Genomic DNA, 26,047 nt, shown 5'->3' with positions numbered 1-26,047 from the left:
CAACTTCATAGGGCTATTATGAGGAATAAATAAGTTCACATGTGTCAAAATCTGGGTGATTTCTTATGGTAAAGGAATAAAGTGACTTCTAATTTTGATTTGTTTCTCCATATGCATTAACCATATGTGGACAGAAATAATTTTATAGTATGTGAATTATATATTAATTAGTCAACACTTTATTTTGTTTCCGTTTCACATATAGTACTTTGCTAGTACTTTGTAGTACTTTGTAGCTTGAGCCCACTGAGGCATCACAGGATCAAACCTCAGACGCCCCAGATCCTGTGGTCCTTTCTTCAGCTTACGCCAGATGCACCACTCACGCTCAGTGGCTTTCTAAAACCAAATACAGGTTTCCCCCACCATCCAAAAAGTAGAAAGTTCCTAATGAAATCTTTCAAAGCAAAATGGCCTAAAGCAAAGAGTGTCCCCAGCTTTTCAAAAGTTTGTAGTCTGTCCGTTTGCTTTTATGAAAGACCATTAGTACAGTAACAGCGTGTGTGTGTGTGTGTGTGTGTGTGTGTGTGTGTGAAAGTAAAAGTCCTTTTCCATTTCTTTTGGATAACAAACAGGTACTAATGTAGGTTTTCACAAAGTGAAGTGGCCTATTGTGAACTTTTGGCAAGTGTAGGATGCCTATACCGCCTAATTACAGAAGTGGAAATGTGGGGGACTTGGCAAATTCATAAAAACATTATATTCATAAACAACTCCAGGACTAACCATGTGTTTAACCCAGATGTTCAACTTGCCATGTAACCATTAGTAAAACTTAAAATTATGTTTTTCTTTATATATATATATTTTTTAATGACTCACCTATCCTAATAACTGTCCATTCCTAACTAATATTGCATGTTGTGTACCACATAGGTAATTTTCTTGAAGTAGAAAATAATTAAACCTCGGAGTAGAATTAAATCTGATTTTCTTAGTTTATCAACTTTTATTACTCCTTCAGTGTCAAAAATGTTTGCATTAAATAGACACACTCTTCTAAGTTTGGCATTTTGTAGTTACAGAGTGAAAAACAAAGTAGTAAGAAAGATTATCCACAGTGCATTTCAACACAGCTTCAGTGTATTCTATATGCACACATCCATTTTTATATAAATGCATATATAGAAACAAGTCATTCACAGTGTTTTATTTTTTAATTTAATTTCTTTTTTATAAGATTTATATTTATTTATTCATGAGAGACACAGAGAGAGAGAGAGAGGCAGAGACACAGGCAGAGGGAGAAGCAGGCTCCATGCAGGGAGCCCGACGCGGGACTCGATCCCCGGTCTCCAGGATCACACTCTGGGCTAAAGGCGGCACTAAACTGCTGAGCCACCAAGGCTGCCCGAGCACAGTGTTTTAAAAGATTTTTTTAAAAAGAAAAGTTTTAATTATGGGAATAGAATAATATGAAAAACAGAAAAGGTAAATGAACATATATAAATCCTAAAGATAGGTTGAAATGATTTAGAAAATACATTCTTCATGAGTACAATCTAGTAAAACAAAAAACAAAAGATATAAAGATCACTTATGAATGTAGATGCAATTGTTCTAAATAAAATATTAACAAACAAGTAACAATTGAGGAATGTATTTAAAATGTAAGAGCAAATAGCAACTCTTACATTTTTAATACTGTTATTGAAAAGTAAGGACTTGAAAATGATCCATTTTGGAGAAGACCTTTATTGCTACATTTATAAGAAGAGAATTGACTGAAATTCACTCCAGGATAAACTTATATTTAAGAAAATTCATTACAAGGTGCAAGCAGACTATGCTTGCTAGCTTGTTTTAGTTGTTGCTGTTTTTGTTTTGCTGTCTTATGAGAAAAGTGCATTGTTTTACTTCTTATGAGAAAGTGCTTCTTATGAGCTTCTTATGAGAAAAGTGCATTGTTTTACTTTTTGATAAATTTTTCATGACAGATTTTTATTTTCTTCATATGCAATAGCTTCCCCTCAAACCAACGTTTTAGTCAAATACTATATATATAATTAAAGAAATATGATTTTTGCCTTCTGGAGAATGATTGAATATTCCTTAACAGTACCTGAACCCCAAGCAGCAGAAAAAAAAATTCTCTCATCATAGGCCTTCCTTAGTTTATCCCAGTCCTCCTATTTAGCACACATTACATGTGTTATTTTATTTTATTTTATTTCTATATATAGATATAGACATAGATATTGTAGATATATGTATGTGTTTGTACATAATAAATACATGCATAGCATAAACATTTTTATATAAATGTGTATATTCACACACACACATATACACACATTGGTCTCAAGAGCTTGTGATTATAAATTAGTTTCTACTTTTCTTTTATATAATCCACCTAAAATCTGGAATAAATTCCATAGTCTCTCTACTCTGGCCTGTCCTCTTATTGCCAGCTTCAGCCTCTGCTACCAATCATTCCCGTAACCTCATAGTGGTGCTGGGTACTTTCTCAGCTTCTCTAAAGACCCACTGTGTCCCCAGTTTCCTCAAAGCATAAATGAGACTAGTTATTAGCATGATTTTGCTAAAATAATAATAATAATAATAATAATAATAATAATAATAATGGCTATTTGTCGGGGTGAGAGTAGCAGGGAAGCCCAAACTTGACTTTTGCATTCCTGCTTATGAAGTGAGGCTACTAGGACTCTTGGACCATTCCCAAACCTTAAGGATGGATTTCCTTTGTTTTCCTGTAGGTCCCTTCTTCAGGCAAAGTTTCTTCTAATTTTTTTTTTTTGAGCTAATGGAAACATCAGTTTGTCACATAAGGAAATGTTCATTTCAGACTGAGATTATACATAGCGTGGCTTCCTTACGGGGAAACGAACTAGGGGTGGTGGAAGGGGAGGAGGGCGGGTGTTGGAGGGGAATGGGTGACGGGCACTGAGGTGGACACTTGACGGGATGAGCACTGGGTGTTTTTCTGTATGTTGGTAAATTAAACACCAATAAAAGTTAATTAAAAAAAAAAAAAAAGAAAAAAAGAAAAGTTTTAATAGTACATTTCCCAAAAGCAGTGCTTCTTCAGTCTAAGATCAGACCTATCCGTGGAGTGTTAGTTAATGTTTCATAACAAGTTTTCAAAAAATTGCGGGGAAACACCCCAACTTAAGGACTTGCTAATTTTCATGGTATAAACATTCTTAACATTCTCTCTTTTAAGCAATCAGTGTGGATTTTGGAAGAAATGCCCAGGTAGCAGACCATTATGTAGTATGTCCACTGTGCAGATTCAATGGATATAAACTCAACCATATAAATCAGAGTAAACATTGTAAACTAGTCAGAAAACAATGAATTTTAAACATACATTACCTTTGCTTTAATGAAATTTAATTGTGGGTTTATGTAATTTAATATTTAGTAATGGCTATATTCAACAACCAGATCTGGAAATTCTAGAAAATCCAACAATCAGCTGTATATATACACTACTGCCATGTGTGAACATCATTAATCCTGTAGAGGCAAATTCTGGGCTAAGGAAATTAAGCCCACACATCATGCATGGTATGAACTGATTGTGGCTTCTTGGGTCCTACAGGCAAATGCTGAATAAAACACACATGTACACACACAACTCAGTGAACAACGACCTATTTAAGAACAAGACAATTTTACTAAAAATTTGTAGAGGGAAAATATCTGACCCTTCAGGGTAATATTGTGCTAATATTTTTTATTTAAATTATTAAAATAGTATACTTAACTTCTGCATTCATGTTAACTTCTTGCACTAAAAATTTTCTGAAGAATGTTGGAATGAAAGGGCTTAATGAAATGGTTCTTCTAAGAGTAAACTGAGTTTCTATCTCAAAGATGAATCTCCCTGTACCCCACAAGCATACTGGTCTAACTCTTAAGGTAGTCAGTTTTCCACCATCAAATCAATGCAACTATAGCCTGTTGGGAGAAAAATCACTATTATGTAAAGTGACAGCACTGATATTGTGTAGCACCAAAAAAGGACAAAGTTCTTTATGTCCAGAGAATACTGGCTTGAGATAGGATTTCTATGTTAGTAAAAGGATTAGAAAAGCCTCTTTTGATGAATATATTTCAGATCACATGCAGATTCAAAACTGGCCTAAAATGTATGAGTTTGCTGCAAATAAGCCAACTGACAAAGATATGATTCCCTGTTAGAGAATATGTAGCTCTCTGTTATTTGAAATTTTTGTCACTAATTGTAACAGTAATTTGCTTTAAGCACCTGTGATCTTGGCCTGATAGATCACAGGCATTTAAAAAAAAATCCTATTTATAATTCTTATAGAAATTCTATAAAGTAGGTGTTAAGAGCCCCATTTAGGGTGGATCAGAACCTTGGCATCTTAGAATTTTTAGTAATCAGAACTCAACATCTTCCAGTGAATGGTCAAAGAGATTAAAATCTCATGAAATAGCAGGTCTCTGGATTCCACTTGTACAGTTAGGGACAGATTTCTGATTTTACTGTTTCTCTAAAGCTTATTTTAAAAGAAATTTTAACTTGCCTTTTCGCTAAAAGAATTTTCATCAAAAACATATATCATTATTTAAGTAAAAATTGCTGATATTTATGAAGAAGGTTTCCACACTGTTCAGACAGAATGGAGAAAGTTCAAGAAATCAAAATAACCAGATTTCCTTTGAAAGAGTCACATGAAATGATAAGTTTTGGGAATTGGGGATTTTTGTCACTGAAAGGCATCTTTATTACTGGGTCAAAAAAAAAGTAATAAGAGCTACACACTTGTTTAAATTGGATGACAGTCACAGAAAATCTTGTCCATGTAAACCTAATCAAAAAATGATTTCCAGATGTCCATGGATGCATGAATGGATAAGCAACACATGGTTATACACATGCAGTGGAATATTATTCTGCCTTAAAAAGGAAGGAAATTCTGACATTTGCTACAACACAGATGAACTTTGAGGACATTACACTAAGTAAAATAAGCCAGTCATATAAAAAGACAAATACTATACGATTCTACTTATATACAATACTTAGAATAGTCAAAATCATAAACACAAAAAACATAGTAGTGGTTTGCAGGGGCTGGAAGAAGGGGAGAATAGGGAGATTTTGTTTAATGAGTGAATTGTTTTAGTTTTAGTTTTAGTTTTAGTTTTAGTTTTAGTTTTAGTTTTAGTTTTAGAAGATGAAATGAGTTATGTGAATATATGGTGTTGACTGATGCAAAACAATGTGAATATGGTTAATACTGCAGAACCGTACACTTAAAAATGGTTAAGATGGTAAATTTTGTGTTATGTTTATTTTTCCACAATAAAAAATACAGTCAAAAACGTAAAGTGAGGAGCATTAATGTGAATTGATTACCAGTAAGAGACATCTGGTGATCTTCCACATTGCTTTCATTCTGTTTTTTTTTTTTTTCTTTTCTGTAATTAAAAAAAAAAAATGTACCCTTATATAAAGTTTTAAGTCATCCTACTCTATGAGGATGCACAAATAATTCTAAGCCTGGAAGAATTAGCTGTATGGGTTGAAATGCTAAGTTGATGGAAACCACTTAAATTTTCAGAAAGGAAGAAACTCATTGATTGAAATAGCAAGTACCTGATTAATGTAAAAGAGATTTACAAAACATTCCATAGTTGTTTTGTTTTTAATTTTAAGTCCAGTTAGTTAACAGGGTGTTATACTAGTTTTAGGTATATAATATAGTAATGTAACACTTCCGTACATCACCCAGTGCTCATCACAAGTGTCCTCCTTAATCCCCATCACCTAGTTCCTCCATCCCCTCCCCCATCTCCCCTCTGGTAACCAGCAATTTGTTCTCTCTAGCTAAGTGTCTGTTTCTTGGTTTGCCCCTCTCTTCTTTCCCTTTGCTGGTTTGTTTTGTTTTCTTAAATTCCACATACGACTGAAGTCATTCTATAGTTGATTTTTTTAAACATAAAACTCTGATTTTACATTTGGGGTTTAAAGCAACTATGTAAAATTGAATGAAAATTATGCCAAATCCACTCAAAGCTACCCTCTTCTATTTTTCTCTGATTTGTTTACTTTCTAAAGGGTTAAGAGTGTCTGTGCCCTGTTCTGCAACCCTCATCCATAGGTTTTATTATCATTCACATATGTATTCCCATTTTACTAATGAAAGTGGCTTTGTGGAGCTCAGTTGCACAATTAATTACAATTTAAAGATGTTATTCTTTTTCTTTTCTAATTTCTCATCACTTAGAGAAAGCTAGGAAGCAAAAGGAAGGTGCTTACAAGTAACTGAACATTGTCTATTCAAGTTTCCCTTTCCATAACATTTGCAAAGTTTTACCTATGTCCTCCCTCTTCTATTGGTGTCCTCTCATGAAGCCACTTTTATTTCAAAGTTTGGAGCAGAGATGTTTCCACTGGAGAGTTAGAGCCAGGGAGTTGGCCTTTTCACAGGGAGATGGGGAAAGATAATAAGGAGATCAAGCTGCTAACCCGCTTCACAATCTCTCAAGTCCAGATGATTGCAAGCAGCCCGATGCAACTTTTATTTAATTCGTTGCTGCCTGGCAAGAACAAATTATGTTCTATTTAGAGGTGATTCTTTTGGCAATTGTAGGTGCTCTTTCTAAGCAGGGAAATCTAAAAAAAAAAAAAAAAAGGAAAGGAAATTATGCAGTGACATTTCTCTTAAAATTCTTTAAGTATATATACTTTAAAACTTGATTTAAAAATGCACAAAGTTAAAGTCATCTCGAAATTAGAAGTCCCAGACACTTTAGTTCTCCTACCTCCTCATACCTTGTTAAACAAAAAGTTTGATCTAGTAGTTTTTTTCAAAATAGTAAGTGCTCAATAAATATTAGTTATCATTTTTAGTATTTATAATTAAGATCTGTTCCTCTTACAAAGACATTTCTTCTGTATTGTAGCTTAACGCTGGGAACTGTGATCAGCCTTCTCTTAGCTTCCCATCATCATTTATAAGCAAATACACCTATAATTTTGGGGGGATGGGGACTGGGTGGGGAAGGACAACTTTTTTTTAATGTTCTTGACATCCACCTATAATACCCCCCGTCCTGCCCATTGAGGTCGTTTGCTAAGTGCTGCTCATTCCCCACACACATTAAAGATCTTGGCAAGTGAACCTGAGTCATCTTTTTAACTCCATGCATGTCATTCCCTAGGTGATTTTGAGTGTGTTAATGATCTCATTTAACATTCTTGCCTAATGGTTTCGTGACCTTCTAAAATCCATTGAACTTATCAGTATTTACACTAATTCTGTTAAGACACCAGGCTTTGTTCTAACATAAAGTTTGTCTTCCTCTGAGTGTTTTAGATTATTTTGTGTGCTCGGTCTTCCTCTGTCCCACATGACCGTTCTATTCTTGTATCTTCACATAAATTAGATACTTGATTCTTTTGGTGGAGAACATGAAATCTGGGGTCTGATCTCAGGTCTTTTCATATTCGTATGCCTTTGGACAAGTTATTAAACTTCTCTGGCCGCAGCTGCCTCATCTGTAGTAGCATCTTCCTCCTAAGGTTGTCATGAGAAATAATTCGCCTAGAACAATTCCTGCTACATAAGAACGCATTATGTCTAAGCTTGACTAACTTTTTAATATGTTAGCTAAAAAGGACTTTGATTCTACCTGGAGGGCTTATATTTCAGATGGTTACAAGACCAACAATTTTTTGTTTTTTGTTTTTTAGAAAATAGGAAACTGGGGCAGATTGATAAGCAGTAGGGCTAATATTTAGGCCGAAATCATTTTGTGATGGAATATGATAGATGTATGTGCAATAGTTTGTGAATCATTTATCTTTTTCTCCTCAAATAACTTAATTTCCAGATCCGTCTAGTAGTACATCAACAAGAAACGCCATTTCAATACCTTGTCGTTGGAATACTTTTTTTTTTTCAAAAATATGTTATAAATCCATTATTCTTGAATTTTAGCTTTTGTGTGTGAGCTTCAAGGGAAAATTAATGAAAACATTTTACATCAAGACATTTTAGGCTTATTACTTACTGTAATGCCTTTTGGGTCAGTTTCTTATAAACTTCATCAATTTTAACATCACATTTCATTCCTTAGGCTTGTGGTGGCATTTTAGAAGTGTGCCTATTTGTTAATGTGGTTATTTTTATTTTAAGTGTGAGGACTTGGGGGATACCCACAGACACACACACACACACACACACACATACACACACATACACATATGTCCAGCTAAGTCCCCTTGGCAGGTGAAATAAAGGTAGGAACGTCAGACGAGACTTCTGGCTGCTACTCTCAGAAGAGTTTGTTTAATACAGTGCCATGGAGTCATCTAATCTTCCCCAATTTGTTACCCATTTTTCTTTGTTATCTGTCTCAGTGATGTCTCATCTCCTCACCTGACTGCTACAGGCTAGCAATCTGTAACAGAAACTCAGTCTCGATCTCAAATATAATAAGAAGGAGAGGCTCCAAGATTTATGGCCCCAACCATAATTATAAAGTCTCAAACCTCAGACATTACTAGACCTTTCAAAACTTACTCAGGGTGGAAGAAGCTGGGTTAGTACTGTTGTGTGAAGATATTGGCCTCTTCATAAAGAAAATGTTGGGTTATTCAATCTGGGAAGCCTGTTGTGTTTTTAGTACTGCTAGGAACTGTGGAGAAGAAATGGTTCCCTTAAGGAGCTTGAAGTAATTTCATCCATTTTAGTTTTCCTATGGTAGTACCCATTTCTTATTAATTCATAGGAGATTGATATGTTCTTGGATCTGTCAAGTAGAAGCCAGATGAAAACAGAGACTGCTTATAGAGACCATGCCGCACAGAGATATTGGGAATTTCCTTATGTGCATAATGAAATAAAACCAGTGCATTGCTTCTCAAGTAACTACTACTCTGACAAGATTAAAAAATGGCAAATATTTAAGGAAAATGATCAAATCAACCAATGACATAAAAGTGATAGAGTGGAAAAGAATACATGGTGAATGGTTTGTGATGGGAAAAAAGGCAGGAGGAGAGAAAGAGCTAACGAGTTTCCTTGGGCAGGGGGAAGGCTGTGAATGAGAGCCTTCATAAGCTCAAAGTATTATGAGAAAAGTGAGAATTGAGGAAAGATTTAGAATTGTTGCCACCGGCAATGCTTTGGATCTCATTTAATATCCTCTGCAAGGAGTTAAGTTTTTTTGGTTGAATTTGAGCCGCTGAATCATGCCTCTCAAGTGTGACACCACTCACACACTGAACATGCAGATGGTAACAGTTCCTCGGGGATCTGTTAGCACCTCTAACTAGGAGTCTCACAAATGAGGGTCGTGGAACGGGTAGGGACCCCAGCATTGATGACATCTGATCCTCACCAGCAATCCAAATGCTATTCCAGCATGGGTGTCTTTCTACTTTTTTGTCACACACCTTGAAATATTATCTCCTCTTTTTTCCCTCCTTCCACGTACACTAGGCTGAAAGGTACAAGAATGTGATATCCTAGTAGCAGAATGAGCTTTCCCTGTATTCGCATTATTAGTAGCATTCCTGCTGAGATTACAGCTTCTTAAAGTTTGCCAAAAGCATTCAGAGACCTCTGAAACCCACTTGTCGCCATCTGCCAAGCCTGTCTGAGTTTCTATGATGTTACACCCTCCTCCTTTCCTCTTACTTCACCGTGATACCTTACTGATCATTTCAACTCTGTCTGCATAAACACTTCTGTCTCCAGATTACTTGACTTGTCTGCCGTATCATTTCTGCTGACCATCTACATTTCTTTCTTTCTTGTTCTTTAATATTTTTATATACAGTATTTTGAAGGAGGGAAAAAGAGCTAACATTGATTGATGCTTACCACATGCCAGGCATTTTATATATGTTATTCCACTTACCCCTAAATTTACAGAAAGTATCATCATCTATCTTTCATTAATAAAGAAAGTAAGCTCTTAGGTAAAGTCTCTTACCCGATATCCTAGGAGTTGTAAACAATAGAGACTGAATGCAGATAAAAATGATTACAAAGTTTATGTTTTCTGCATTTTGCCAGCACTTCTATGAACACTTAGAGCAGTGAATGACAATATTATAAACTGGTTATGTACACAATACTTTCAAATATTTTATCTTCCCTAAACTAGAGATTATAATTTCCTATCACAATCACAAATGCTAATTAGTAAAAGGTGCTTGTATTTAATTAGCATTTATTTTAGCCCCATTTACTGAAGAACCTCAATAAACAAGTCATAGAATCAAAGTTAATGCCAATTAGAAATTTTAAAAATGTACAAGAACAAGAATTTGTGATAAAAATTCTATGTCTAAAAAGGGTTAACATGCTATAAAGAGATAAATTTCTGGTTCCACTTAAAGAACACTTCTGTTTTCTTACCTATGAGACAAATAACAGAATTTGTATTATAATACTGTTGTGCAAATTAAATGAAATACTAAGTCTAAAGTACTGTGTCTACTACTTAGAATGTAAAAGTGCTCAACAAATGGTAAATGATGTGAAGAGGTTGATGATGTCTAGATTTCATTATGCAGTATGGGTGTGAACTTCCATGTATAAGAAAAACATTTAAATACAAAATAAGAAAACAGAGCCAGGGAAATTAACTTACCCTCCTGAGAAATGAAACAGCCAAAAGCAGAGTGAGAACCGAAATTCTAACCTGTCTCATGCCAGATAGACTCTGTATTGTGTGTCTTTTGATATTTACATGAAATACTGATTTAGAGCCACAAATGCAGAAATTTACATTGATCCTATTACATGTTATTTTTTTACATTTGGTCCATCATTTCATTTACCAAGTGTTTTTTAAAATCTGAATGGTCGTCTTATATATGAGCAATTGCTCTCTCTGCCAGATTTGTGTCATAGGCAAATATGGTAATTATATTTCAACTGTTTTATCTAACTCAGTGATTAAAAACCCAGATGTGATAGAAATGTACAGAGGCCTTTGGTCCACTGCTAGAATTATTAGCACATCAATCTAGGCCAGACAATTCCTTTGTCAAATGTTCTGATACATGTGCCAGTCATCTACAAATCCACCAAGTGTTCCAGATCCCATCAGTGTTTTCCCTAAGGATATAAACAACGGCATGGTCAAGTTCTTTCTGATATCTAGATCATCTTTCCAGGAGCCACAAATCTAGTTAGAAATGTGATATGATATTAGTGATATTTTCTTAATGTATGGTTTCATTTAAAAATATGCATTGCTTTGCTTCATGTACCAGCAAAATATTACATTAAGCAAAGTAGTTAATTGAATTATGGTATGGCTATATAATGGGAGGCAAATTCACATGCATGCGTGTGCACACACACACACACACACAATATCATTCATGTAATATAAAAATTTTTTGGATAAAATACAATGTGAAAATAGGTTACAAAACCAGATAGAGTATTATACCATTTAAAAACAATATTAATATACTTCAAAAAATGAAAAACACCAAAGGGCAAAGTTTATAAATGATTCTTATTTTCCTCTTTTATATTCTTCTGCAGTTTACATTTCTATTTTGAACATGTATTAGAAATAGAATCTAGCAAATCTGTCTGGAATATTTAACAGTATGGGTCAGCAAAGGGCCCACTGAGAGGTAGTGTCTAAGAAAAGCAAGTAAGCAAGTGAAGCATATGACTGCAGGCTCTCAGAGAAAGAGGGGTTCCAGGAGAGGGAACAGGAGGGCCCTAGGTGTGGCAGCCCCGGTGGTGCAGCGGTTTGGTGCTGCCTGCAGCCTGGGGTGTGATCCTGGAGACCTGGGAGAGAGTCCCACGTCGGGCTCCCTTCATGGAGCCTGCGTCTCCCTCTCCCTCTGCCTGTGTCTCTGCCTCTCTCTCTCTGTGTCTATGAATAAATAAATAAAATCTTAAAAAAAAAAAGGAGGGTCGTAGTTGGAGGGTGCAGCTTGTATATCCTGTGAACAGCAGATGAGAGTGCTCAGAAGAGTGACCTGAGAAGAAAATAGTAGAAGATAAGGTTATGGATGCAAGGAGAAGGTCAGGTATTGTGGGGCCTTTGAGACTACTGTAAACACTTTGTCTTTTTACTTTGAAATGGGAGGTTATTAGTATCTGACCTGGTCTGACTGAGAAGATTGTTCTGGCTAATATATTGAGAGGAGATTGTACAGAGGCCAAGATAGAAGCTAGAATACAAGTTAGGAGATTATTGCATTATTCCAAGCAGGAGATGACTATGGCTTAGTGGTGTGGACGGTGGGAAATGAATGGACATATATGTATTTTGGAGTTAGTGGTAACTAGATAAGCTAATGATTTTGGATTTGAGCTGTGAGAGAAGAAGAGGGGCTGAAGATGATGACCTCAACTTTTTTAGCATGAGCTTCTAGAAGGATTGATTGACATGAAGGATTGTTGTGATCGCATGATTAGAGAAGATGTCACAGGATAATTTTTTGCTGGGGTGGGAAGATCAAGGATTAAATTCGGACATGTAAATATATTTGAATGTCTGCTAATCATACCGGGTTTATAAGCAGTTGGAAGCATAAGCCTGTGCACTATATGGTCTGGACTGGACATATAAATTTTAGAAAGTTTCAGCCTATTAGTGTCACATGAGGATCAAGTGAGTTAACATATATAAGAACTTAGAACATGGGGCAGCCCAGATGGCTCAACAATTTAGTGCTGCCTTCGGCCCAGGGCCTGATCCTGGAGACCCGAGATCAAGTCCCACGTAGGGCTCCCTGCATGGAGCCTGCTTCTCCCTCTGCCTGTGTCTCTGCCTCTCTCTCTCTCTCTCTCTCTCTGTGAGTGTGTGTGTCTCTCATGAATAAATTAAAAAAAAAAAAAGAACTTAGAACCACCACCACATGCTGACCTCCAGGGGTATCATTTAGATAGAATATACTCTGAAGGATGCTCATGGAAGCTCTGGGGGGCCTTGTTGGTTCATCTTAAATGCTCATTATATAATGTACCTGTCATTATTACTGTGGTTGATTGCAAACAGCAGACACATCTTAATTCATTCCTTAATTCGGCTGGTAAGGTTTTTCAGTTTGTTCAGACTCCTTATTTGTATGTTCAGAAATGTATTTGACATTGATTACAACTAATTCCGTTCCACAGTAGGTAAGATTCCTGTATTCTGTTCTGTGATAATTAATGCTTTCTAATTCCTTGATTTGGAAGAAATGCTTGACAATATCAAGTATGAAATATTTAAATGTATCAATATGGCATAGTATCAAGTATGAAATAGGTTTTTTTAGGAAAAAGTCTAACTTTTCCTTACAATTTGAGTCATTTTTTATTATTGATATGATTTTTCCAAAAACTATTTGGGTTCTTTTACTATTATATTCTAATTTCTTTTCTATTAGTTATAGCAGCCTAAAGAATTTTGGAGGTGTGCTAGGAGTATAGAATTTACAGAACAGGGATCCCCGGGTGGCTCAGCGGTTTAGTACCTGCCTTTGGCCCAGACCGTGATCTTGGAGTCCTGGGATCGAGTCCGCATCAGGCTCCCTGCATGGAGCCTCTGCCTGTCTCTGCCTCTCTCTCTCTCTCTCTCATAAATGAATAAATAAAATCTTAAAAGAAAAAGAATTTACAGAACAATAATATAGATATTGTATCTGATCTCTCCATTCAATGAGAAATATAATTCCTTTAGTCTGCTAATGCGTATTTTATCTTGGCATATGTATCTCATTACTTCTGTCAGTAACTTATGATCACTTAAGGCTATAAATGTAAATGATGATCAACAACCTTAAGTTCTGACTAGATTCTCATCACATCTCCTTCTGATTGTGAAATCTGTGTAGATCTGGCCATTCTACCTGAATTTGTAGAAGCAAATCTAAACAGCATGCTAATGGAGTAGCCAGTTACCCCTACATAGACTTGAAGAGTTTTTTTTTAAAGGCACTCCTGCAGGTTTCCCCACCCCACCCTGTCTAGCTTCTATTTGCACATGAGATTTCTGCCATTATGATTTCTCCTCTAGCTTGATTTGTTTTTACAGAAGGCTTCAGGAAAGATGAAAATTTGCTAAGTAGGCTCGGTACTTCAAACCTTTGCATAGTCTTGTGCCAGATAACTGGTGCATCCATTAGACATCTGTCTGTAATCCTGTCTAAGTGGTGCTAGGGGGAGATGTGTGTACTCTAGCAGTTATAGATCAGTAGTGGGGAGCTGAATCCCCGAGGAGAGGGCGGATAGAAGTGTCTCAGACTAAATGATGTATTTTACACCAAAAATTGATCTTGATCAAATGAGCATGTATGCTACTCTCAATCCTTGGACTATAGATTACGTGACTGAATAACATGAAGGTGCATGTAGAAAAAATAAGTTTAATGATGTTGACATTACCTACTCTTTCAAAGCAGTGATAACTTAAAATTACTTTATTTTATTTATTTATTTATTTATTTTTGATTAAAATTACTTTAAACTGCTAACTCCTGCCTGGCTATATTGCTAGGTGAAAAAAACTCTTTTTTTCAAATTTAACTTTGTCTTCCTAGTTACTGAAAATACTTGTCCCTCATTTTTTGAATAGCAAATATATAAAATGTAAAGCTTTTTTATTCAATAGTTAACTTTCAAATGATAGGCAACACGGGAAGATTGAATTGAGATTGGAAGAAAACTGTAAAGTAATTTACATAACAAAAGTAGGGGATGAACATACACATGATAGTGAGAGCTATCAGACAAGAAGCAGAGTATTAACATCTGACAAAAAGGGGTGATTCTACATTACAATAATCCACTAAATAATGATACTAACATACCATTTGCTGGAATCATATTGTGACTTTACTATCATATGGGCAGTTTATAGTACTTTAAATTTGAAAGAAAAAAGGTATGTGTTTTTTAGGACTCCTGGGGGAAAAATGCAACTTGCTGGAAATATATCCACAACACAAGGAGTGCACACCGGAAACGAGAGACTGTTAGATTTTTACACCTTTTAATCCATTTGGTTATGAAGCATCTGATCGGATGTAACACTATAAAGCATTTTCTCAAAATATCACTATGATGTTTAGAATTATATGCCAAATCATTATTTCTTATACATACTTTGTCATCTGGAAACTTCATCATCAGAATCCCTGGGATTCCTTTTTTAAAATATGGATTTCTGTATCTCACTCATCCCAGACTATAAAATCAGCACCTTGCACACGTTCTCAAATCTCAACAATAACCTTTGGGAAACATAACCTGAAATCCTCTTCTTTTTTTTTTTTAATATATTATTATTTATTCATGAGAGACACAGAGAGATGCAGAGATATAGAGGGAGAAGCAGGCTCCCCCTAGAAAGAGCTTGATGCAGGACTTGATCCCAGGACCCCGGGATTATAACCTGAGCCAAAGGCAGACACTAAACCATTGAGCCACCCAGGTACCCCCTGAAACCCTCTTCTATTCTGCAGATCAAACCACATAATTTCAGTTTTTAAAAAATTTGACCAACTCCATGACACCTACACAGAGTAAATTCTTACCTGTTTAGAAGATTTTCAAGGCAGCACCTTGTAAGCTTCCCCCTCCAGATGTTGTCCTATGCAAAAAACTCAAAGGACTATAAAGTATTCATTATGGCCCCAAAGAGTTGTGTGCATTCATGCCTCTGTGTCACTGCTTAGGTTAATCATTCAGCCTGGAACTTTCTTCCTCTTATCAAACAAGACATTCAAGCTCGATTGAAATGCCAACCCCTCTGTGGAGCCTTTTCAAACCCATTATCTCCATTTTATGCACACCTATATTTTAGCAAATATTATGATTATCATAATTATTTGCCTATTTTTCTACTTACTTTCTGGTCCTTGAAAGCTCCTTGAGGGCAGGACTTTTAACTTATTCATCTTTTTATCATCCATTCAAGAATAGGGTCTGGTTTAGTGTAGCCTTTCAATAAATGTTCCACTTCTCCTTTCTGAATTATAGGATCATGAAAAAGATACTATTCTTTTACTATTTCCCCAGTAAAATAAATTTTAAGAGGTTAAGACTGCCAGTTTTTAAAAGACCCCAAAAAGGAACCCAGGGATGTAACTGCATTGCCTTTAGCTATAGACAGTTTGAAGATATAATCTTCTATGGCTGCCAGTGACTTCATATTTTGTGGCTCTTCAACTGTCCTGGCGTATTACGTGCAGAAAGGAGTCCACAGGTACATATTAAATCCCCTCTCTGCTGTCAAGTAGTCCCACAAACAAGCAAAACTTCTAGCATGAATTTATGACTCCTAAAAATATCAAAGTGGCTCAGGGACTCTAGTTCCTAAACAAGAATCCAAAAGCTACATTTTTAATAACTTGTGCTGGACAAGCATAAAAGACGAATTTAGTAATATTTGCTAACTTCTGTGATGAATAATGCATTGTCAAAGTAAAGGTGATTGTGAATTAAAATAATGCTGATGTGCAGTAATCAGCACTTACTTTAAAAGATTAAAATGTTTGCTAAAGTGACAGAAATATTTGTTTAAAATTTTGTTTTATTTTATATTTCACCTATTTTGGTCAGAGTGACAGGAGGTAGAAATATTAATTTAAAGAACTATGCTATCACTAAGCTGAATGGAAATGTCAAATTCTTATTTTTAAGTGGTACATTTCCTCACACAGTTTTAAAGAAATTATTGCAATAAACAATGGAAGAGAATCATGGAGCATATTGAGACTTGGAAATAGGCGGATTTGGACAACACCGGCAAAGTCTCAGTGCCTCAAAGCATTTCTTCCATTTACATAGACTAGTATCTATTCTTTCTTCTATCCTCATTTTATTTTATTTTATTAAAGATTTTATATCTGGGACGCCTGGGTGGCCCAGGGGTTGAGCGTCTGCCTTTGACCCAGGCATGATCCTAGAGTCCCAGGATCGAGTCCCATATTGGTCTCCTTGCATGGAGCCTGTTCTCCCTCTGCTCCTCTCTCTCTCTGTGTCTCATGAATAAATAAAATATTTGAAAAAAAAAAAAAGATTTTATTTATTTGAGAGAGAAAGAGAGAGGAAGCAAGTACAAGCAGAGGGAGGCAGTGGGAAAGGGAGAAGCAGGCTCCCTGATAAGCAGGAAGCCTGATGCAGGGCTATATTCTAAAACCCAATCCCAGGACCCTAGGATCATACTTGAGCCATTGGCAGGCACTTAGCCGACTCAGCTGCCTTAGCACCCCTTCTATCCTCATTTTAAAAACATACTGCTAGAGAAGTGGTTTATAAAATTAATTCACAGTAAAATAGTTGTGAATATATGGTCCTTTTGCCTCTTGAAATCAGGCCTCCAGAGATACTGCACACCTGAAAATCTGAGAATAGAAGACAGAAAGTTCTCAGTAAGATATCGGGCCATCGTTAAAGTATTTTTTTCTTTCTGTAGAGGACACACAAGTGATCCTTCATGGGCCATACTTATCCTCTCCACTAAAATGCTCTGGGCTAATATCATTTTAGATGTCATAGAGATAAATCACTGTATAAGGAATGGAGTGGACTTCCAAGCTACGAGGCATTACACTGGAAATGGTCCAACTCACCCTGGCTGCATCCAACTCTTCTTGCCTGAGCTGGAGGACTGTTAAAATTTTAGATTTACTGGCTTCTTTCCTTAAATCCCATAGAAAGTGAACATTAGATACGTAGTAATCAAAATTCTTTCCCTTTAAAATAATGCAAAATTAATTCTTAACTTTATTAGAGAAGTAGCCATGTCTATTTCAATACATAACATAGTTCCTAATACATAGATGCAGAAGAAACTGAAAAAATACTTTTAATAGACGGAAAGAAGGTAAGGATAAAAAGTTTGTAGTTTTTGTTGTTGTTGTTGTTTGCTTGTTTGCTTTTGGCTTTTGGTTTTTTGTTATTGTTTTTTCCTAGATAGGTAATAAGGAAACCCTTACCTACCTTCTCATATTTTTGACGCTTATGTTCAACAGAAATGTTGGAAACAAAAATCTAAAAACATATTTTAAAGCATATTAAACTACATTACCCAGTTGTCTACAAGACTCACACTAACGTTGCAGCATGAAAATATGGCAAATACGTTAATTCGGGAATATCTCCAGTCAGATTTTGGTCAGATATTTTGACACACACCTAATTGCAATAGTTAAGTGAAAATAGTGTTTTTCCAAGTGCCATATATTGCACAGTTTTGAAGACTAAAGCTGAACTCAACATGTGGGCAGATTCCAAAGAGTCAAAGACAAGTCAAAGAAGGGCAGGCCAGAATGAGCAACCATTTGTGGAAGCACATTCAGGTCATGGTCCTCCAACACATGTGTAGTAATAGAATTCTGAAATGTGTGCACCAAGTGATCCTCCTCCTCTTGGTTTCCACAAGTGTTGAAGGAATATAAGACTGAATAAAATCCCAGGAGAGAGGCAGTCGTTGTTAGCTTCCTTTTATAGCAGCAATAGATATTTTTGTTTAAATATGAATAAAAAATGGAAACGATCAAACAAAATTTCTTAACAACATGTTCATAGTGAAGGTTGAATTATTTAAACTGTGCATTTGGGGGTGGGTGGGTACTAGCTCATTTGCTTCCAACTAGATAGGCCTTACCATGATACTTTATTAAGAACTGTAAACCAAATTTCTAGTAATATCCCTTTTTTTATATTGGATCTAGGCATAGGTTTTGGAGTGGTAAATCAAAACTGCAAAAATAAGAAGGTAGAAAATATATAATCTAATGAAAATGGAACACTGAGTATATTAAAATAATGTCCAATGTTACTTAGCTCCCACCCCACCACCCCACCCCCAGCTACAGAGAGTGCTCTGGTCACAGTGAATGTAGCTAAATATTTCATTGGTGGCCAACACAATTAAAGAAGTCATAGATTAAATAGTAGATCATCTTCTGCTTCAGATATCTTTAATTAACAGACCACTTAATGGGTCGATTTAAAAGATTTTAATGCATCTAAAGAAATATATTAACCTTAGCTACTTTCTCATAAAAAGTTTATACTCAAAGTTTTCACTGCCTCCCATTTTGTCTCACAGCCCTTTCTAATTTCCGCTGGTATAAATCAAATTAGATTTATTAGCATTGTACAAAAGAGCTCCAGTAGGTTTTTAATAATAATTATCATTATCACTGATTAAAGTTATATTGTTCAGGCCAGATGGAGTCCTTTTCCTGTCAGCTAGAAAGAGCTTGCATTATGTAGTTATAATGTGTTTGGATCTAAATAAACAGATGGCAGAGTGACAGGATATTATACGCTGGTGATGTCAGCAACAGTGCTTCACAAACAGAATTGCTTTAAATAAACTCTGTTGTGGCAAGGATCCTGATACTTTTAAGAAGGTGACTGGAATTGAGCCTCCTAAGTGTTATAGTGACTTGGAAAACAATTGTACTGTTCGCTTGCAGAAGGGTGGACCATTTGGATGGTCTGAGGCTCAGCCTGAGAAAGTGTGCCTGTGAATTTGCTCCTTAACTGTGAAAGCATTGAACATAACAAATTCACTCAGGTGGTCTCTTAAGGAGAGAGAGAGAAAGGGGGTGGGGGGGGGAAGGCTGCTCAAGTTGTAACATTTTTCAAGTTGAAGAGTTAAAACCTATGAGTCAAGGAGAGAAGGAAACATTTGATATCACCCTGTTGCATAATTTTTACAATTTAGTTTATAACATTAGAATAAACATCTTGTATAGGCATATAATTAATATTAGAAATTATATTTCTAAGTTTAATTAGAATTGCAATTCTAATTATTCTATTCTAACTCACAATTAATATTAGAAAATTAATAGAGAAGGTTTAATAAGAAGTATGTTATAGAAAAGTTTTAGTTTTTAATAGATTTTCACGTATACATTTTATTCTAAAAATAAGCCCTTCTTACTCAGCCATTAGAAACGATAAATACCCACCATTTGCTTCAATATGGATGGAACTGGAGGGTATTATGCTGAGTAAAATAAGTCAATCGGAGAAGGACAAACATTATATGGTCTCATTCATTTGGGGAATATAAATAATAGTGAAAGGGAATAAAGGGAAAAGGAGAAAAAATAAGTGGGAAATATCAGAAAGGGAGACAGAACATGGAAGACTCCTAACTCTGGGAAACGACCTAGGGGTGGTGGAAGGGGAGGAGGGCAGGGGGTGAGGGTGACTGGGTGGCGCGCACTGAGGGGGGGCACTTGACGGGATGAGCACTGGGTGTTATTCTGTATGTTGGCAAATTGAACACCAATAAAAAATAAATTAATTATTAAAAAAAATAAACCCTTCTATGCTCTTATACTCACAAATACTTAGAGTGAACTTAGGAAATTCAGAAGCAAACTTCTGAGAAAGTCATTATACATGATTTTTTCTAGCTAATACTCTTTTGCTTAGTCCTTAGGAGAATTTCTCTGTAGGACAAGAGTATTTGCTGAGGCAAATACCTAGAGTAGCCTTCTTAAGAAGAAGAAACTGCTACAGGAAATAAAGGCTTGTATTTGAAAAAGAAAGTAGTACCAACAAAAATTTTAAAAGAGGGTATCAAATAATTGAAATCAAGCTTTGTAAAAGGTTCATATTTTAAATGCTTGAAACTTTTTAAAAAGATTTTTTTATTTGAGAAAGAAAGAAAGCGCAAGTATGGGGGGCAGAAGTGTAAGGGGGTGGGGAGCAGGTGGGCAGAGGAAGGAAGAGGGATTTCAAGCAGACCCCCCACTGAGCATGGAGCCCTACAACATCAGCTCTACTTAGGGCTCCGGGGCTCGATGTCATAACCCCGAGATCATCACCTGAGCCAAGTCAAGAGTTGGACGCTTAACCAACTGAGCCACTCAGGTGCCCTTAAGTGCTTGAAATTCTTATAAAATGATGAGAGGATTTTGAGTATCAGCAGATTGTATTTCAGCTTCCCGTGCATTTGACATTCGGGTTTTGCTACCTAAGTGGGCACTTTATGAGCTATGTTTCCACTACAGTATAACATAAAAATCCTCATAAAGGAACAAGAGTATTTTCTTTGAAGGGTTATCCCTAGTCAAAGAGCGAAAGATTATAATGTGCCTGTGCTTTTTCCTGTTCTACAGGTGGACGTTGTCATAAGTCCTGTACTGGCCGATGCTGGGGACCCACAGAAAATCATTGCCAGACCTGTAAGTGTTCAACACTAAGAAGGCATAGGCTTGAAATGGTCAAGGAATTTTAATAACTGATGTTTTTCACACTTTTGGGTCATCAGAAACATGAAAAGTAAACCGTCCAATTTTGTTGCTTTCAAATGAAGCACAGTATATAATCGTTTCTTATATTCCTTTGTGGTTTCCAAATTAATACTATCAACAACACAGATGTGCTGATATTATCTATGATTTAAGAGTCTGTATATCAGAGAAAGTAGGAAATCCAAATGTATACAAAATGGTAACTCCATTCCACGTTAACTGAATATCTCAGTACTTTCCCCCAGTAGTTATAACACCATTTACCTATTAGAAAAAGAAAAAAAGGAAGGAAAAACAAACAATACCGTGTCCCACTCTGTTCTAGGCACAGAAATATTAACCATATGAATTATGAGTATAGATTCACTACTAAAGTGAATTAATCTTGCCCTTACCTATATTGTTTCTTGCACTAGTCATTAAAGTAGCTATAAGCTATCATCACTGCTAAGACATTTAAAAAAGTAAAAAAAAAAAAAAAAAGTATTTTGAGTACAAAGACAAGTATCTATTTCTTTTTCAGCACTCTTAAAGCCATATGTAAATCAGCACTGAACTTTCACTATCTTAAGGATAAACGGTTTCTTTAAAAAAGAAAAACAAAATGCTCTATGTAAATGGTAAAGATTTTTCTTTCTGCTGCAATAACAATAGCTGGAATAATATATGGAAAACAGTGTGGTGGCAATTTAAAATGTATTCCTTTATTAGCATAGAAGACACAGAGAATGTTATTGAAAGTATGAATATACAAATATTAGATATTGTGGAAACTTATTATACTGTTGAATGGAAGTCCAGATATTTCTAATTTGTCTCAGTTCATATTTGTTAGATTCCATTCCAATAAAGAAACACAAAAATAATTACTGCGAGCCACCATAGAAACAAGGTATAGCAAATATATATTCACTATAGATTATAGTACATATATATATATATATTCTCTCATTGGTAAATGATTTCTTTAAAAAATAATAATAATTCATGGACATTTTCATGCCCAACATTCATAAAATAGAAAAGTACTTGAAGTAAAAATGTCTTCCTACTTTTGTTTTGCTTCTGTCCTTCAGCCACCCCTAGGCAACAAATGTTACTGGCTACTTCTGTGTATTTTTCCAGAGACAATTTATGCATACAGTAGGAAATATGTGTATGTTTTATCCCATTTTTCACTCAAATGTTAACATGCTTTAATGCACCTCGATGTTTTTTCCTCCATGCATATGTGCATGAATTTGCTTGTAGTGTTAATTCCTAGAAATGGTAATTACAAGGTCAAGGACATGTATTTATGCAATTTGATAGAGATCACTAACATGGAAATCTTGTTCTCTGTAGGGTTTGTAAAAGTTTTCTCTGCCAGGAGCAATGTATGTGAATGTGTGTTTTCCCTAGTGCCTGGGTAAAACAGTGTATTATCCAACTTTTGGGTCTTTGTCAAAAAGTTAGATGAGGAGGATCCCCATGTGGCTCAGCAGTTGAGAGCCTGCCTTCGGCCCAGGGCGTGATCCTGGAGACCCGGAATCGAGTCCCACATCGGGCTCCCTGCATGGGGCCTGCTTCTCCCTCTGCCTGTATCTCTGCCTCTCTCTCTCTCTCTCTGTGTCTCTCATGAATAAATAAATAAAACCTTAAAAAAAAAAGTTTAAAAAGTTAGATGAAACACAGTATCTCAGTGTAGACTTAAATTAACTTATTTGACAGAAATACTGTTTTATGGGAGCTATGTTTTGGCAAGAATTTTAAAGGATTGTAAAGATTAGACTAATATATGAAATAGGTTCACTACAATAGTAGTAGACAAGGTTTTCACAGCAAAGTAGTCGACATCGAGTTCCACGCTATGCTAAAATAACATTGATGTGGCCATACTTAACGAAGTCAAGATTTCTAACGTTGAAGAATAGTTATAATACTCTGTGATGAAGTGGCAGGTAACCATGGAAATTGTTAAAGTGTGCAGAGGTCCACAGGTCCTCTCCTGGCAAGAAAACTTCTGAGTTGTCAAATTTAAAAATGAATTTTTACTCAATTACTTACTTATTTTTACAAAGGAACCAAGGACACTTCTCAGCCTGGCTGCTTCTGTTGTGTCTGGGACCCTCTAGTGGGTCCACCCACCCACCCCTGGTCTGCTGCACGGGGAGAGGACTCTCAGGCCCACCAAGCCCACCTGGCACCCTTGAGGCCCACCTGTTCGATCTGGGGAATGTACAAGCCTACCTGGGCTGTTTTCTGTTGCCACCTTACCTTTAGGAAATGTTAGTTTAGACTCCTTTCTTCTGTTGGGTAGAGGGACGTAAGACACCTACTACTGTGTTGTTCCTCCAGTTCAGGGTCCCAGACCAGTTTGCCTTTGTCTCAACATCTTTCAGAGTTCTCCTTTGCATTGTTACCCTTTGCATTATTTCCACAGTATGCTGCTCTTAGTAAGGAAGGACAGGGAAAGGCAGGTTCATGCCATTATTTCTGGACAAGAAGTCCCGTGCAGCACTTTTAATAATACTATTAATGAATGAAATTAAATAAAACTATTTTAATTAATTTAATATTTGCTGTATTTTATATGTGTCTTTGTAGAATAAAAAATGTAATTTTTATTCTCTTTCTTTGTAGTAGTAGGAGGAGTGTTTTAGTGCTGAATGATCATTCTCTAATTGACAGGGAGCCAAAGTCTTGGAAATCACTCTATTAAAAGATAGAATGTGAAAACAGCACACATGAGTGTTCTCCAACTTTGAAAATTAAAGATGTCTTCAATTCTTATAGCATTCAAAGTGCAGTAGTTTTTAATTAATTTTAAGAGATTTGGTTATATTAGTAAGAAAAATACAAAAGTTAATAAAAAGTCATAATTTTCAACAACTTCTCTTATTCTTATAGTAGACAACTTTTAGGTAATTGCCAAGCAGACACCTGTCTTCCTCTGAGAACTACCCCCTTCTAGAGGGGTGAGTCATTGCACCCATGTTTGTTTTGTGTGATGCTCTAACCTTAGTCATAGGACAGTATTTCAGTCATAGTATTTCTCAAGCAGAGGTGACTTTGCCTCCAGGGGACATTTGTTTGTCTGAATATATTTGGTGTTCCAATACTGAATCAGGCTTGGGGAGCATCTATTGGCATCTGGTAGGTAGAAGCCAGAGATGCTGCCAAACATCCTGCAGTGCATAGAAGAACCTCACTCCACCCCTACCCAGACAAAGAATAATTATTCAGAATGAAATTTTAAAAGCACTGAAGGTTGAGAATGAGAAATCTTATAATAAGAGTAAATATTGACCAATGCTGGGCCAATGAAACTCTCTCCCAGAGAATTAGGACTTGGGATCCAGAAATTCTGGTTATACTACATTAGAAATCTGAACTTGAGGAGATATTACACCTAGTGGAAGTTCCATTTTGAACCTGTTAAATAAATCAGTCATGCAGAGGCAAACAAAAATCAGAGACACAAAGAGAGTAACAATTCTTACCTACTGATTCTCTGGCCTTCATGAAGGCCTTCTACGTGTCTATCCTTAGGTGACTTAAGAAACACAATGTTCTTCTAGCACTATTAAATGAGTTTTTTTACTTGCCACCAAGTGAGGGTGGGAGTCAGTCTTGACTAAGAAAATCATCAAGCAGTATCAGATCATCAGCATGAAGTCATTTAATTCACCTACTTTTTTTTTTTAAGATTTATTTATTTATTTATGAGAGAGAAGCAGAGACACAGGCAGAGAGAGAAGCAGGCTTCCTGCAGGGAGCCCAATGTAGAACTTGATCCCCAGATGGGGATCACACCCTGAGCCAAAGGCAGACTCTCAACCACTGAGCCACCCAGGGTCCCTCACCTACTTTTTCAGCGTAGAAATCAGGCTTACTATAATGACCTAAAATCAGCTTAATGGTCTCTGTGCCTCCACCACAGACTCTATCAAAATCAACTTCGACAAGCATTTACATGTATCTGATATGTGCAAATACAAACTTTGGAATAGTATTTATTTGCAAGGATCTTTTATAATTTATTAAAAGATTCCCTCTTAAAATTTACCGTCACCGTATTCCTGTGAATTAAAGACAGTTATCCTTACATCATTTTACAATTGGGGAAATGTACCCTGAGGAAGTGATCAGGTGTTAAATTTACACAGCTAATACCTGGGATTTAAACCTGAGTGTCCTGAGTCCAAAGATAGAATGGTTTCCTGTATACTATTTTGCACAGCAAGCTTAATGGACAAGGACATTGAATTTGAAATCAACCAGATGATACAAATCCCAGCCTTTTCCATTTTCTGTCATGGGAAAGTGACTTAATCTTTCTAAATCTCAGTGACCAAATCTAAAAACGGAGATAATTACACTTAACCCAAAGGTTGTTGCTCTGGAATCAAATTCATTGCAGTAATGGAGTTGAAATGCTTAGCTATATTTTAGCGTAGATAAGGACCTAATAAATAATAGCTAATATTTTAATAAGTTGAAGGAGAATAGTGTTAGAAAATATAATCCATCTTAAATATGAATGAATACATGTGGAAGTGAAATTCTTGCAGGCTAGTTTCACCTTGTGAAGACTACTGATATCGTGGCTGAGGAATAAAAAGGCAAAAACTCTAAGAGTGAAGAGGAGGCTACTTGCCCTCGACATTCACTCCTGTTCTCTCTCTCTCCCAGTTTGAGCAATTTGAAAGGTAAATTACTTATCCATATTTAAAGAACCCACCATTCTGAGGCAAAATGTATTTTGGAACTATTCAAAGACATAATTATTCTAAGACCTGAATTTTAGAAATATGTTGTTTTTTTTTTTTTTTTAGGTGAGTGGGGGTGGGAATTAGACTTTGT

General features: G+C 35.9%; 1 protein-coding gene across 7 annotated transcripts in view; it reads left to right on the top strand.

Moving 5' to 3' along the window:
* ERBB4 (erb-b2 receptor tyrosine kinase 4) overlaps positions 1–26,047 on the top strand; it is a 1,096,742-nt gene that overhangs the window by 732,055 nt on the left and 338,640 nt on the right. For all 7 annotated transcript variants that reach the window (XM_041737269.1, XM_041737271.1, XM_041737268.1 and 4 more), the window contains exon 5: positions 21,068–21,133. In XM_041737269.1, the coding sequence (XP_041593203.1) occupies positions 21,068–21,133 (66 nt within the window). The remainder of the gene's footprint in view (positions 1–21,067; positions 21,134–26,047) is intronic.

Source organism: Vulpes lagopus, chromosome 22 (genome assembly GCF_018345385.1).
Source record: "Vulpes lagopus strain Blue_001 chromosome 22, ASM1834538v1, whole genome shotgun sequence".
In the NCBI taxonomy this organism is placed as follows: domain Eukaryota; kingdom Metazoa; phylum Chordata; class Mammalia; order Carnivora; family Canidae; genus Vulpes; species Vulpes lagopus.
Note: the sequence above shows the minus strand (reverse complement) of the source record. Positions and strands in the feature narration are given on the sequence as shown.